General features: G+C 42.4%; 1 protein-coding gene across 1 annotated transcript in view; it reads left to right on the top strand.

Annotated features, from left to right (window-relative positions):
• Positions 1–15,679, top strand: part of CNTNAP2 (contactin associated protein 2) — a 1,694,842-nt gene that overhangs the window by 1,190,021 nt on the left and 489,142 nt on the right. The window contains exon 13 of the mRNA XM_075827067.1: positions 14,354–14,554. Coding sequence (XP_075683182.1) covers positions 14,354–14,554 — 201 coding nt within the window. The remainder of the gene's footprint in view (positions 1–14,353; positions 14,555–15,679) is intronic.

The following is a 15,679-nucleotide window of genomic DNA, read 5'->3' on the forward strand; positions in this document are numbered from 1 at the left end:
ATCCTTACCATTGTTCCGGCCATGCTGGGAGCTGTAGTTTTACACCGTACAAACCTATACGCAGTGGCGTAACTACCGCTATAGCAGCCGTAGCGACTTCTACGGGGCCTACAGCATGAGGGGGCCCGTGGCACCTGCCAGCACGGCCCCCACCATGGCCGCAGGCTCCGCTAGCAGCCGCTATGGCTGCTACAGCGCGACGTCACTGAAGGGGTTGTTCCTACAAAAGACATGCATCCCCTATCCACAGGATAGGGGATACATGTGGGATCGCTGGGACGCCCAGCAATGAGGAGAACGGGGGACCGAAAGTCCCCCCTAAGTTCTCCATGAAAAACCTCGGACTTCCGGGGTCTGTGTCGGCAGCTCCGTAGAAATGAATGCAGCGCCGGTCGCGCTTGTGCGCATGCGTGACCAGCGCTCCTTTCATTTTTATTGAACTGCAGACGCCAGAAGTCCGAGGTTAGTCATGGAGAACTTCGGGGGACTTTCGGTCCCCCGTTCTCCTTATCAATGCCAGCGATCGCACATGTATCCCCTATCCTGTGGATAGGGGATGCATGTCTTTTGTAGGACAAACTATAGGCCGTTTTTGTTTTTTTTGGGGGGGCTTATATGGTGTTATCTACAGAGGGGGCTGTATGGTGTTATCTACAGGGGGTCTGTATGGCGTTATCTACAGGGGGCTGTGTATGGTGCTATCTATAGTGGGGCGATGTGTGGTGGAATCTATAGTGGGAGGCACTATCTACAAGGGGGGGGGGTTGTGTGATACCTAGCAGAGGGGGGGCCCCAGTCAAAAGTTTGCTATGGGGCCCAGTCTTTCCTAGTTACGCCCCTGGATTCAGTCTTTGAGCGGACTAAAGGTAAGTGAGATTCTTGTGGTCGGTGAAGATCAGGATGGGGTGAGCAGCACCCTCCAGAAGATGTCTCCACTCCTCCAGAGCCAATTTGATAGCCAGTAGCTCCCGATCTCCAATGGAATAATTGCGCTCAGCAGAGGAAAACAGTCTTGAGTAGTAGCCACATACTACTGCTTTTCCTTTGGAGCTCCTCTGGAACAGAAGTGCACCTGCACCGACAGAGGAAGCGTCCGCTTCCAGTGAGAACTGCTGAGATACGTCAGGGTGATGGAGGATCGAAGCTGAAGTGAAGGCTTTCTTGAGGCTAATGAATGCGGACTCTGCCTCTGGAGTCCATACCTTGGCGTTCACACCCTTCTTGGTTAGGGTAGAGATGGGGGCCGTCAGAGAAGAAAAGTTCGGAATAAACTGGCGGTAGAAATTGACGAAACCCAGGAACCGCTGTATGGCTCTTAGGCCTTGAGGACGTGGCCATTCCAGGACAGACTTTAACTTCTCAGGGTCCATCTTAAGGCCTTGATCCGAGATGACATAGCCCAGGAAGGGCAAAGGCCTCTTTTCAAAGGTGCAGTTCTCTAACTTGGCATACAAGCGATTCTCTCTTAGTCGCAGAAGAACTTGACGAACATGCCTCCGATGGGTCATCAGATCTGGGGAGAAAATTAGAATATCATCGAGATAAACTACAACACACGTATAGAGGAGATCTCGGAAGATGTCATTAACGAACTCCTGAAATACTGCGGGAGCGTTACACAGTCCGAAGGGCATCACTAGGTATTCGTAGTGCCCATCGCGGGTGTTAAATGCCGTCTTCCATTCGTCACCCCGGCGAATCCGGATTAGATTATAGGCCCCCCGCAGATCTAGCTTGGAAAATTTTTTGGCTCCTCGTATGCGATCAAACAGCTCGGAAATGAGTGGCAACGGGTATTTGTTCTTGACTGTGATCTGATTGAGACCACGGTAGTCAATGCAGGGTCGGAGAGATCCATCTCTCTTTTTAACGAAGAAGAATCCTGCCCCGGCCGGGGAGGAAGATTTTCGAATAAAACCCCTCTCCAAGTTCTCCTTGATATAGGCTGACATCGATAAAGTCTCTGGCAAGGAGAGAGGATATACTCGTCCACGGGGAAGAGAAGCATTGGGAACCAGTTCAATGGGACAGTCATAATTCCGATGTGGAGACAACGTCTCAGCCTCTCGTTTGCAGAAGACATCCGCAAAACTGGCATACTGAGAAGGTAGATCGGAGAGTGACTGAGGCAGAGGGGGCACAACAGGACGGACTTGTGACAGGCAATGGCTATGGCATCTGGAACCCCATTGAAGAACCTCTCCAGAACTCCAGTCGAGTGTCGGGGCGTGTAGACAGAGCCATGGCAGACCCAGCAGGATAGGATTGATAGCCTTGGGTAGTACCAGGAAGGAGATCTGTTCTGAGTGAAGAGCTCCGACCCGTAATGTCAACGGCTCAGTGATGAGCATGATTGGATCAGGCAACGGTAGACCATTCACAGAGGCAACTGCCAGGGGTCTCTCCAGACGGACTGTGGGTAGTTGAAACCGATCCAATAGATCTTGGTGGATAAAATTAGCAGCCGCTCCAGAGTCAAGATAGGCGGAGGAAGGATGTGATGCCTGTCTGGTGACGATGGCCACAGGTATCGATCATTTGGAAGAGGTTTTAACGTTTGGAGATGTTCCACCTAGAGTTGCCTCTCCAACCTACTGGAGTTTCCCGGTTTCTGTGGGCATTGGCGCACAAAATGACCCTTGAGGCCGCAATACATACAAAGTCCAGAGGAGCGTCTGCGCTGCTTCTCCTGTTCAGATAACCGGACTCTGTCTACCTGCATGGGTTCCTCAGGTAGCGCACTAGGAGTGGGCAATAGTGGTCTCTGGCCAGAGGGTGCTGGTCTGTGGGCCCGGCTCTCCTGACGAATCTCTTGAGAGCGCTCCCGGATTCTCATATCAACCCGGGTGGCTAACAGGATGAGGGCATCCAAGGTAGAAGGAAGGTCGCGGGCTGCCAGTTCGTCCTTGATGTGAGAGGACAGTCCCTGCCAGAAGGTCGCCACCAGTGCCTCATTGTTCCATGCCAGCTCAGCTGCTAGGGTACGGAAGGAGATCGCATACTCCCCTACTGTGGAGCCTTCTTGCTTGAGGGTCAGCAGAGTGGCTGCGGCAGAGGATGTTCGACCCGGCTCCTCGAACACGCCACGAAAGGACTGACTGCAGGAACAAGGCTAGGTCCGAGGATACAGGTCCTTGTTGCTCCAAGATTGTGTTCGCCCATGCGAGGGCCTTGCCAGCGAGGAGGGAGATAATGAACGCTATTTTGGCCTCCTCGGAGGTGAAGAGATGAGGCCGTAGCCTAAAATGCACCGTGCATTGATTGAGAAATCCTCTGCATGCTCTGGGGTCACCGTCGTAGAAGAGGCAGAGGAACTGAGGATCCGGAACAAAGAGGGGGAGCAACAGGCAGTGGCACGGCAACAGCCTCAGGAGGAAGAACCGGGGGTGGAACAGCGAGTAGATCCAGGCGGACCAGAATAGAATTCACCGCCTCAAGGAGTTGATCCTGACGTGTGCGTAGGTCATGCATCTCTGTCTGAATCTTCTATACTGGGATCTTGGGCTGGCCAGCGGGTTCCATGGCCTGAGCGTACTGTCACGGACACTGGGTTTGTGGACCCACTAGGCCGCTCCGCCGTAGCGGGGAGGCAGCTGACCAGGTCACAGTCTATGCAAAAGTAAAATGGCAGACAGTAATGCTTAGGTACCTGAAATAGTCCGGGCGGTGGCTGTGGCTTCAGCACGGATGGAGGCAGGTGCGGCAAGTCGCGCCAGACGTGGCGGGCAGTATCGGATGAGCGGTAGACACTTGACGTGGCAGATGGCACTTGACGTGGCAGATGGCACTTGACGTGGCAGAAGACACTTGACGTGGCAGGTGGCACTTGACGTGGCAGATGGCACTTGACTTGGCAGATGGCACTTGACGTGGCAGATGACACTTGACGTGGCAGATGGCACTTGACGTGGCAGATGGCACTAGACGTGGCAGATGGCACTTGACGTGGCAGAAGACACTTGAACGCGGGTAGGCACAGGAACAATACGGAATACAGGAACGGTAACAGGGCACGGGTAACAGCTGGAACGGGAGACACTAAGGGACTATTTGCGAGACAGACTGGGAAAGACTAACAACGCTCAGGCAAGGATTAGAAGGTCAGGGGCCTTCTTATAGACCAGGAAATCGTGGCAGTTGATTATGATGATTTCCTAATTGCGCGCGCTGGCCCTTTAAGGCCAGGCGCGAGCGTGCGCGCGCACCCTACGGGACCCAGCCGGATGGAGCGGAAGTGAGCGCTGGCATCTCCTAGGAGGGAGACGGAGGCCAGCGCTCACAGATCCATGGCTGCGGGTGTCGGGAGGTGAGTAGACGGGCGCTACAGTGGGTCAGACAGCACTAGGCGTAATGAGTGCATCAGAAGGGGCCCAACCCAATAACAATCAAGAAAGTTACTCTGCACACCGGTTTGCAGTAAATACTGAATTTTTATTTTCATGCCAGTGGCCATGTGGTTAGCCGCCATTACTGAGCGCCAACGCGCAGATACCCAGTATGGTTTAGTGCCTGGTGGAGGTCTAGGAAGCGTCCACACGGCCACTGGCGTGAAAATAAAAAATCAGTACTTTACTCCATACTGGTGTGCATAGTGACTTTTCACATATCTATAACAAAGTGATCATTTTCTGAGAAGGGGAAAATTAATATGGTTGCACTTCCTGTTGGCACTTTTGCAAAAATGGCCACCGTAGCAAAACATAAAAATGCCAATATCTTAATAAGCAAAATAAATATAATGACCAAACTTTGGCTACGGCTCTAACTTTTTTAAACTTTGGATGGGAATCTCGTTTAAAAAATATCCTATCGATTTGTGCATATAGTTTCAATGCAGACCCATGTGTAACCATGGTAGATTCTACAAGCAAATTCCATGTATGTGGTCTGATACTGAAGGCAAGTGTTACTCCCTTTAACCTACTCCCTCGTCTACAGTCTGTGTTTAAGCAAGAATATAGGGCAAAGGCAGAAGTCTGGAGGGGAAAAGACTAAGCACATAGTTATTGCACATAAGGATTAATAAATACTGTTCTGATTTTGATTGGGGATACAACTTATACCTCACTAAATATCTATATCTCTATCTATGAAAAAGACCACATATATATGATTTTTTTTTTTTCATTTTATATATGATGCTATCCTATATGCTAAATTATTTTTCTATTCTTTGAGGAATGATATCTTGAAATTTCACAGGAACTCAAAACATAATTGGAGCATAATAAAAAAAAAAGCACCAATGTAATTGTCTGCTTTATAATTTTTTCTTTGCTATATTCTGAATTTACAATTTCTTTAATGTGCAGTGGACACATTGCTGTAATACAAAGCACTTTACATTGGCCAATTTCTGCCGCCATGTAGGTCATCGTATGCCAGCAAGATGTTCAGTGCAGAATAAGAAGGAGAAAATTAAGCCATTAGCCAAGCATATAAGAAGTGCTTCAATGACTGTGACTGCGAATAAGTTAGGATATTTTGTCCCTGACATATTTGATCTGACGTTAAGGAAGAGGAAATTTTTTACTACAAGAAAAGGTCATCATGAATGAAATTGTAAATTGGAACATTACAGAAAGAAATATTTACTTTAGCTGCAGTCACGCATACAGGAAATTTTTATTTAGCTGTTTAACATTCCATATTGTTTTTAATAGTATCATTCGCTGACAAAAAGATTGTGGTCCAAATTTCCTATTAGGGCAAATTCTCATACAGGGCACATTAAAGCAATGTGAAATACTATGCCATAGTCTTTTATAAAGAAATAAAGTTTGTAGACTTTTATAAATAGGCATCATGCACACAGCATGCTAGGGCTCCGTATTGTATGGAGACAGAATAGAACACCTATAGAGGTGCATGGGGCCCCATTGTACCTCTGTATGCTTCTGATTTCATACCTAGAAGGTCAATGATCAATGATCAGTAATGAGAATAGTTCTGGGGCACATTTATAAAACATGTTATTTAGGTGGAAATAAAATGCAAAATCCGTAACAAAGCCCCCACCTACCATGTGCCATTTTAAAATACTGATGTCTTATGTGGCAGAGAGGCCTTTAGGACGCTCATGCACCAGGGCCTGGGTGCAACTGCTGCCTCTGCACACCATATAGCTACACCCCTGCAATGCACCTCTGCATTGTCAACATACCATATGACTTATGAATGCTATAATCACTACAGAGAAATGGCTGAAGAGAGCTCTATATAGAATTTCATTTCATCTGATCCCTTGCACCCAGACACATACAAAGAAAAAAATTCTCACTTGCTAAAAGGCATTGGCAGTGAGCACTATAAGTCCCAGCATGACTTGCATTGCTCAGTCTTACACAGATCAATTAGCAAATAATCACTCGCCATTCCCATTAATCACTATCGCTGTCCTTTCCTTGCTCATAACAGGAATTCAGTAGCTTCAGAGCTTTCCTTCAAAGATTTGGTTCAAATTTGCGCTAATGAGGTCCATCAGTGTTTTCTTCTGCCTTTCTGGTGTCATTGCGGTCAAGAATAGCACAGTCTGTAGTAACATTCTTGCATTCAAACATATTTTAAGCCCAACAGACCTCATTAATCCCAATGGGTTCTGTTGGGTTTCGCTGGTATCCATTTGAAAACATCCAACATTATAAAAAGAAGCCATGATGCTAGGGGGAACAGAGCCAAAATTTTTACATTTAGCAGAAAGTTCTATTGAACTGGTAGCAAAAAGTTTTCTATTTTTATGTAAATAAAGCCTAAAAGGGGTGTCTTATAACAGACATCCCCTTTAATCTGAAAGTCACCCAAGATTCCCAGCAAACAGCAGATCATGTTGAGAGACGTTCCTCTACATGGGTGGCTCAGAGTGAGACCTGCTGTTTGTTAGCAGAGGGGGGTCCCAAGCAGGAGACGCTCCTCTATAATGTTTATATACCTTAACAGGGCATATGGACAGGAGTTGTCCTGATGGGACAACCCCTTTAATTATTGCATAGTGAAGTAATGCAACTGTCTAATAAACATTGGCCCACATTTACTAATGCTGTCTAATAGATAGCGTAAATTTTGACCAGTCAGTCACAAGATGTGCCAAAATGATCAAAGTGGGGCATGCTGTATAATAATGTTTTCGCATCTTGCATGACTTGTTAGACATTTTTTTCTTTCTTACTTTTGATTTTGCTTACTTTGTGCCACATATTCGTGCCAGTTTTTTTGGCGCACATTGGCGCATTTTAATCTACACCTCATTTAGTCACGCTGCTTTCCGAGACACTTTTAAAAAGTGTTTAGTGAAATGTAAACATCAAAATTGAGCCAATTTGCACCAAAATTTGTTGCCTTTTTTGACACATTCTAGACCCAGACATTTGTAGAAAATCTGCCTGCTTGTGTTTCATTGTGTTTCAATTCATCACAGTTTTCAGGATCTCTGCTTCAATATATTTCCAAAATTGTCTTTGGAAAAGGCTGATATAACTTTAAGAACATTATTGATTTTCAAAGTCAAAACAACTAAAAGAGAAAAGCGTGAAATTTCAGGACTCCACTTATATTTGTTGGAATATAACAATAAAAGTTTTCATCATATTGTGTGATCTACAGCTCCATGACGCTATCTTTTGCTTAGCCACACTTTTTTTTTCCAGTAATGAAATTGGATACTTTTAAACCAATTCAATTCACTTTAGTGCCTTTGACTCTTAGCAGTCCCCGAAAGACCTACAATATTATTGCAAAGCAAAGTGCTATGAACTGTGATATGAAAAGAAACTAATTGCTCATAAAAGCACAGACCATGACATCTGTATGGGTGTCAATGGAAAACTTAAACTTTAGTAAAATGTCCAATGTGGGTATAGTAACACTACAATAATATAGATGGGCCATATATAAATCTTCTGCTGCATTTACACAAAAACTTTTCTGTACTTTCTTTTATTTATTGATACTGCATTAAAGGAATCATTGCTGTTTTTTAATCTTTAGCCCATTAATAATTTTTTATTCAAAATATTACAAATATTAAAATGCATACAGTATACAATGCTTCACACACACACACACACACACACACACACACATACACACACACACATATATATATATACAATTTTGTATAATTGACACTTAGATTCTATTGTGAACATTAAGTCGAGCTCTGTTCACATTGCTGTTAGGAGTCTCAGTCGGGAGTCCCATCACTTTGGACATGTAGCTCTATTCTTGCCATGAAAATTACAGAAACTATAAATAAAAACCATGTTGCCAGTGTGAACATAGCTTTAAACTGTAATATATATTAGACATTAGAAAGGGCATAAGTGGAGTGAATAGCCACATGAGATTGGGCACTAGAATTAGAGTGTGTGTTCAATATCAGAATTGCAGCTATACATTTAATTATAAGTATACTCAAAAGTGAGGGGATACTAATAGGACTACCTACAGTATAAGTGCTTGCACCTCTAAAAGGGGATGGCCGTTTTCTAAATATAATTGTCATATGCCTTAACAGTAAAATTGATGTTACTTATTCATAAATGGTCTTCATAATTCATAATTTCCACTTATCCTACATGAATTGCGGAACTGGGAAACATGTAATGATGGAGTTGGCAGTCATGTGATGCAAAATCACATGACCGCAGACTCTATTATTGTGCCTGAAATTTTTTAAATGCTCACTCATTCTGCAATGCATGTTTCAGAATGTCAGACGCATGAGCGCAACCCTTGTTCTAAAATGTATGTTTAAAATCACTGCGGAATAATTTAGTGATGGGCTTTTGCTGAATGAGTGGTGATGTTTTTTTAACTATGTCTTTCTGGAAATTAGGCAAAAATCTAAGTAGTAATGACAGTCTTTTGTAGGCGGAGTGTGATATAAGTAATTCATGATGTAAAATGATCTGCATTGAATATAGATAACCATTGGATTATATTCCGACATGGGTTTGTAGTCACAGAGGACTTCCGCTCAAAATGTAAAATCGGTCACACATTAGTATTTCAGAAGTTAGAGCAGCTGCCAAAGTTTAATAATTCTCTTTGTTTTATTTTGAGGGATCTTATAATTTTTCTGCCTTTTTTGTAAAAGTGAAAATAGGAAATGAAGCCATATTGGTTGTCACTTTTAAAAGGGGTATTCCCACAAAAACATTCATGGCTAATGTTATAAAAAGCATAGAAAATAATGATTTGATTAGAAAAATGTTAGTTTTTCTTTAATGACCCCTCCAAAATACCCCTTATTTTCTCTTTTTTGTTGTTGTCCTTGTTGCTATTAGTTACATTCTCCAGTAGTTCTTTTTAGACCAGCAAGAGCATGCGCAGTATCTCCCGCTTATCTTTCTATAGCGGTATTCTTTCTATTGGGCAGTTAGACAGCGCACGTACAGTTTTGCCATCATAAATGCACAGAGCGAGTGAAGGACATAGCTCAGTGTCAGAAGCAAACACAGCACCTGCACTGTATCCATGTCTTCTCATCTCCATCGCCTCGCTGTGTGACAGCAACAGCAGAGCATACGTAATACAATCTGAACATGACACGTAGGCAGTGTCCACCTCAGTGCAAGAAGCCACTAGAACCTGCAATTGGCCATTGGCAAATGTAGTTTTAAAGCTGTAAACAGTAGTCACATAAGAGGCTGTGCTGGACCACCAACTTTCCTCTCTGAAGGCCGCCAGTAGAGAAGAGCCACCGGACCCGAATAACAGGAAAACAAACTGTGTCTGATGGCATTTCAGTGTTTATTTTATTGACTTAGAAGGGTACATGGGGTTTGAAAAGCATCCCATGGTGGTAAACTCTTATACTGTACAGACAAAATGACAATTGATTGTCAGCTGTTGAGAAGACAATTCAGAAGTAAAAACCTAACCTACAGTATATGGCTTCAAAAATGACAAAAAATTACAATGTCTACCAGTATAATTGCCAAACTCTAACTTATGTTTTAATATACAGCCATTTTTTCATTTTGGGATATCCTCCTTAAAAACACAAACTTTAGTTCCAGGTTGGACTGAGAAATTCTAATGGTTAAGTAATGTCTTTCAAGGCCTTCTGCGCCTAAGGATACCCAAGAAACCTGAAAAATGTAGGTATAGGGAGAGAGGAGGAAAGGTAGAGCATGGTGGACAATGTCGCCTTCAATTTTTTATTGATACCGACTAGTGTAGTAGGAGAAGGATTATACTGTGCAATGTCCCCTTTATTGCCACATTGTGTGGTATTTTGATTAAATTATTGCACAGTGTGATTACAGCTTTAAACAAATTCCACTGGGTAGGGAGCTTGTTGGCCCTACTACTCAGGTGGAAATAAACGAGGTGGTGCTGCAAGGGTTATTTTTGTATCTGTAAGATACCTTGCATATGCACACTACAGGAGGTTGTGTTCAAACTCTATGAGCAACTGCCTGATCATTGACTACCTTTTAAGCGTTGCCGCTCCAAACTTTTGGTGAGTAGCAGCGCAAAAGGATTAAAATTTTTGTGTCAATGAACAGTTAATTAGTCTTCAGATTGTGTTGTATTTGTTCTGTTACCAGCGTTGCTGTTCCATTCCTGGCTCAAGCAGCAGCTCGGCCAGCAACGCGGACAGAAAGCAATCTATCTCAGTGAGCAGCTAGCTGGTCACCGAGTGCGTTTTGTGTTCTCAGCGTTGCCGCTGCGGTTCTTAATTATGCGGCAATGCAGAGAGACAAACTGCCTGTTGTGTTTTATTTAGTGTTCTCAGCGTTGCCGCTGCGATACACAATTCGGCGGCAATACAGAGACAGCAGCGTACGCTGTGTTTAGGCAAACAGACAGCCTGCCTGTTAGCAGTGAAAACTACTGGTTCGTGCAGTTGTAAGGATTGCTGTCTGTTTCAGAGTATTGGCTGTGAGTGCCGCGACGTCATGGGCACTCAGCAACACACTGGTCTCAAGTGTCGCCACTACCTCCGTTCCCTCCAGCTGTCTGGAGCGGACTTGAATTCGGCAGGATTAGTTAATTATTATTCATGGCTCCAATCTTGCCCTGTGTAATCTGTAATCTTTCCCTACTGTCAGGGTCGGTATGTCCCGACGTACGTTTCACTGAACTGAGTCAGCTTCTTCCAGGAATGGAACAGCAACGCTGGTAATAGAACAAATACAACACAATCTGAAGACTAATTAACTGTTCATTGACACAAAAATTTTAATCCTTTTGCGCTGCTACTCACCAAAAGTTTGCAGCGGCAACGCTTAAAAGGTAGTCAATGATCAGGCAGTTGCTCATAGAGTTTGAACACAACCTCCTGTAGTGTGCATATGCAAGGTATCTTACAGATACAAAAATAACCCTTGCAGCACCACCTCGTTTATTTACACCTGAGTAGTAGGGCCAACAAGCTCCCTACCCAGTGGAATTTGTTTAAAGCTGTAATCACACTGTGCAATAATTTAATCAAAATACCACACAATGTGGCAATAAAGGGGACATTGCACAGTATAATTCTTCTCCTACTACACTAGTCGGTATCAATAAAAAATTGAAGGCGACATTGTCCACCATGCTCTACCTTTCCTCCTCTCTCCCTATACCTACATTTTTCATGATTTAATGGGTGGTGTACACCAGAGCATGGAGGGATAAATTTAACAACTTATAATATAAATTGGAGGTCTACTCTACCAATTTCATTACCCAAGAAACCTTCATTATTAGATTTTGCAGATAATTTTGCCTTTTGGGTCATTTCTAGCCACTAGAGTCGAAGCATGGGATTACTTGATCATAAGGTTATGATCAACCTTCCCATGAAGATCAATAGACATATATAATCTATTATGATTATTATTGTTGTTATTATTATTATTATTGCTCAATTTAGAAAAAGGGAACAGCTGGGCAGAAAATAAACTTCTTTGTCTACATTGTATAATTTTAACTTGTTTTGGAAGATACATTGTTTACATCAAAACACAAGCACACTGTGTATGGTAATTTACCGAGCTTTCATGAGGCAGCGTGCGCAAATGAGACGAGAAGAGAAAATATCAAGTGATAACCTCATTTTGTGAGAGCAGGTGGATTGCTCCACAGTCAATGACATTGCAGATCTCTTCATGATGATCCAGGGGTCTCCATGCAGAGAATGACATTTGCTAACTCACAAGGGGATCCGGTTCCCCTCATACAGTAGCTGTCGTGTTATTTGGCACTGTGTTCATCTGCATTGCTAAGCAAGTACCTCACCCAGAGAACAAAATAAGCTTAAATATTCACTTATTTCCCAGAGACTATAAAATGCAGTTAATGAAAAAGTTTATCCAGGTCTTGTTCAGTGCCATATTTACAACTTCTCTAGATAATGAGGAAATACGTATTGAGCGGGGTTTGCTGCGATTTTGTATTCTGAGAAATTTAATACGTGGCTGGGAAGAGCAATGCTATGGCACATTATCCTCATTTTGTGACCTGGAAAATTGCAAAAAGGGTTAGAATAAATAGCAAGGACCTATGCACGTAGCAATTAAGACTTTAGTAAATACCACACTGGCAATGTCATTAGCACTACGAGCAATTTACACAGCAAGAATAAAAATGTCATTGCAAAATCAGAAAGTTAAAAGAGACATTATGTGTTAGGGTGTAAGTCAAACAATATGTACAAAACTTTTGTAAGGTTCTAAAGCGACTTTTCAAACAGTGCGATCTGCTAAGACAAAATATATGGGCAGTTTCTTGTTGCATTGCACTGAAGGGAACTTGTCACCAGGACCGTTAACTGGCCCATCAAAGCTGAATGAATGGATGCAATTGTACTTACTAATAGTCCCAATAGTGCCAATCATGGGTCAGAAGAAGTCAATGGAGGACGGACTTGTTTATAAAGTGAACTCTATCTACTGCGACAAATTCTCTTTAATATAGTACCTTATATAAACCTTTGTATTTTGTTATTTGTATAAAAGAGAATAACACACATTTCAGATAGTTCCCAATAGATTCAATAGCTATTCTTGTTATTCACCACAGAATATAAAATCCTGTTCTGGGTACAAACATAAAAAGTCATAAATGGTGGCTCTTTCAGTGTCACTAAAAATGGGAACTCAGCACTCCAAGGTATTATGCAATAAGTGATATTTTATTTCACGTATAGCGAAAAGTAGTAATCCAAAAATAGGTGTAACGTTTCGATCTATACATTCAACCTTCTTCAGACACGGATTACGTTCGAGGATAAGGATATGCAGCGCTTGCGACCTCGGTCGCTGTTAGGTAATGGCGCTATTACCTGAAGAAAGTCGAATGTATAGACCGAAACGTTAAACCTATTTTTGGATTACTGAGTTCACATTTTTTATACGTTGGCGTGCAAGCCTACTCATGCACACTTGAAACACGGAGTGCTGCGGGATCAAGAAAGTACCATTCTTTCAGTGTCGCTGTCATACTAAAATTAAACTTTTTAGTAAACAATAAAAAAAATTGAAAAATAATATATAGGGATACTTTTACATGTAAGTAGAAATTAAAAGGGTTAACTCATTAAAGCATTAATGGCATATCGCTAGGATATGCCATGATTGTCCAATCACTTTGTGTCCAATTTCTGTGACCACGCACAATTGCTAGAATGATTTGGCAGAATCTCTAGGAAATCACCTTGAACATTTATTCAGCTTTATGCTTTTAATATCCTTTCAATGTATATATATATATATATATTTATTTTTTTAATATATTTTTTTACTTATTCATGCCCATTTACTTAAAAATATAGGCGATATTAATTAATACTTGACTTGGATGTTGTTGTATTAAAAGAGTTTTAATGTGCAAGACAATATCTACCAAGGTGTATTATATTAAACTACCTCTGCCTGATTTTTTATGCTTCTCTATCTGAGTGCAGTATATGATGGGGAGATGCTGAGCTGAGGGATATACAATTTTCTAGATGTGATTTAGTGTTTTCATGTAAAACCTGTTTAAATGTTGCCAGGATCTATAGAGAAAGCCTGTAGGTCGTGCAATCACCCCACCCCCTCGCTCTCCATGTATAAAAACTTACAGCGTAGAACAGAATATGTCAATCACTCAGTGTGGGCATGAAAAGACTGAATCAGCTCCCCATTGCTGCCCTTCAGATAGGAGGGCATAGAAGACCTAACAGATACACTTTAAAGTGAGCAATGCAAAGGAAAAAAAGACTTTCTTAACATTTTCTAACATTCAAATAGCACATAAGGTTTTAAAACCAGCATATATGTTTAAATGAATGACTTTACTGCCGTCGTATTGAACTATTTTATTTAGACCTATACAATCCTGTCACAATCTTCACACAGCAAATTTTTTTTCATTTCCACAGAGGATAAAGTATGGACAACCTTATACCATGATATTAAACCTGAAACATCAGTGCCTGGTGCCAGCAAGGAGAAGCGGGTTGTGGTACATCTGAATTACAATGCATCTATGGATCAGATCTCCACCATCACAAACAGTGCAGAGAAATGTGAACAGTATATTTCCTACTCTTGCAAGATGTCTAGACTGCTCAACTCACCAGGTAGGCCAAAAGTCTTCTCTACAAAATGATCTACTGGATAACATGCATGATCGGAAAGCTTTGATCTAAACAAATGGTCATTGATACTATTCAGAGGATGGAGTTACTGTCGCATGAAAGATGATGCCAACTGTCTCCCTGCTCTGCCATAGGCTAGTGTGATGGATCATTTGGATGTCACATAAGCATTATGTTGCACTTAACTTTCCTAATGTTTCATATGTGGGTTCTTGTTTTTATTTCCCTGGTGTCTTGATCCAATAGATTTTTATCTTATTCCCTGTGTTAACCAGATGCTGGTACCGGGATGATATACGTTTGGTAGCCATGGTAGCTTAAATATGTTTTTCTCCTGCTGTGCATAATGTCACGACGACACCATTAAAAATTTATTTGTTTTGTAATATACTGTATGTCACAAAAATTCTCCAGTTGCAAGATAATGCCTTTGCTTCATTATAATGGTGCCCCCTGGTGTTCAATCTGTATTGTAATGTGTACGTCCTCTTACTGAGTTGAATGAGGGAGGAAACACATGCTCAGTTCCACTCTTTAATTGCCACCAGCCAATAGAAAATGCCTTCTCTGCTTGTCGGTAAAGAAGTAGAGAAGAAGCTTTTATTCAGAAACACAGCTTGTAGTGTGGATGGAGACTCACACATTTAGGGCTTATTCAGACAAACGTGAGGAAACTTGGATGGATCCCCATGGACTTGAGTCTATCGAGGGATTCGTGAAAACGGAACAAAGTAGGACATGTTCTATTTTTCAGCGGACCCTTTACACGCTCTGTTGAAACAACGGCCGTGTGAACGGCCCCATTGAAATACATGCATCCGTGTGACGGCTGTTATTTTCACGCCCATCATACGGTCGTATTCTACATTCGTCTGAATAAGAAACACACAGGAGAGCTAGCAGGGCTTAGATAAAGAGAGAGCCTTCTTACAGCGCTGATTACATACAGCATTGAACTTTTCCCTCCCCTGCTCACCCTCTCACTGTGTGTAAGCTGCAGACTCTCCCTCTTCTTGAGTTATAGAGGGCTGGGCTCTCCCTCTAAAAATACATGTAAGGGTGTGTTCATATCAGCTTTCGGTTCCCGTTGATGGGTTCCGTCAGACC

This window comes from Rhinoderma darwinii, chromosome 5 (assembly GCF_050947455.1).
Source record: "Rhinoderma darwinii isolate aRhiDar2 chromosome 5, aRhiDar2.hap1, whole genome shotgun sequence".
Lineage (NCBI taxonomy): Eukaryota > Metazoa > Chordata > Amphibia > Anura > Rhinodermatidae > Rhinoderma > Rhinoderma darwinii.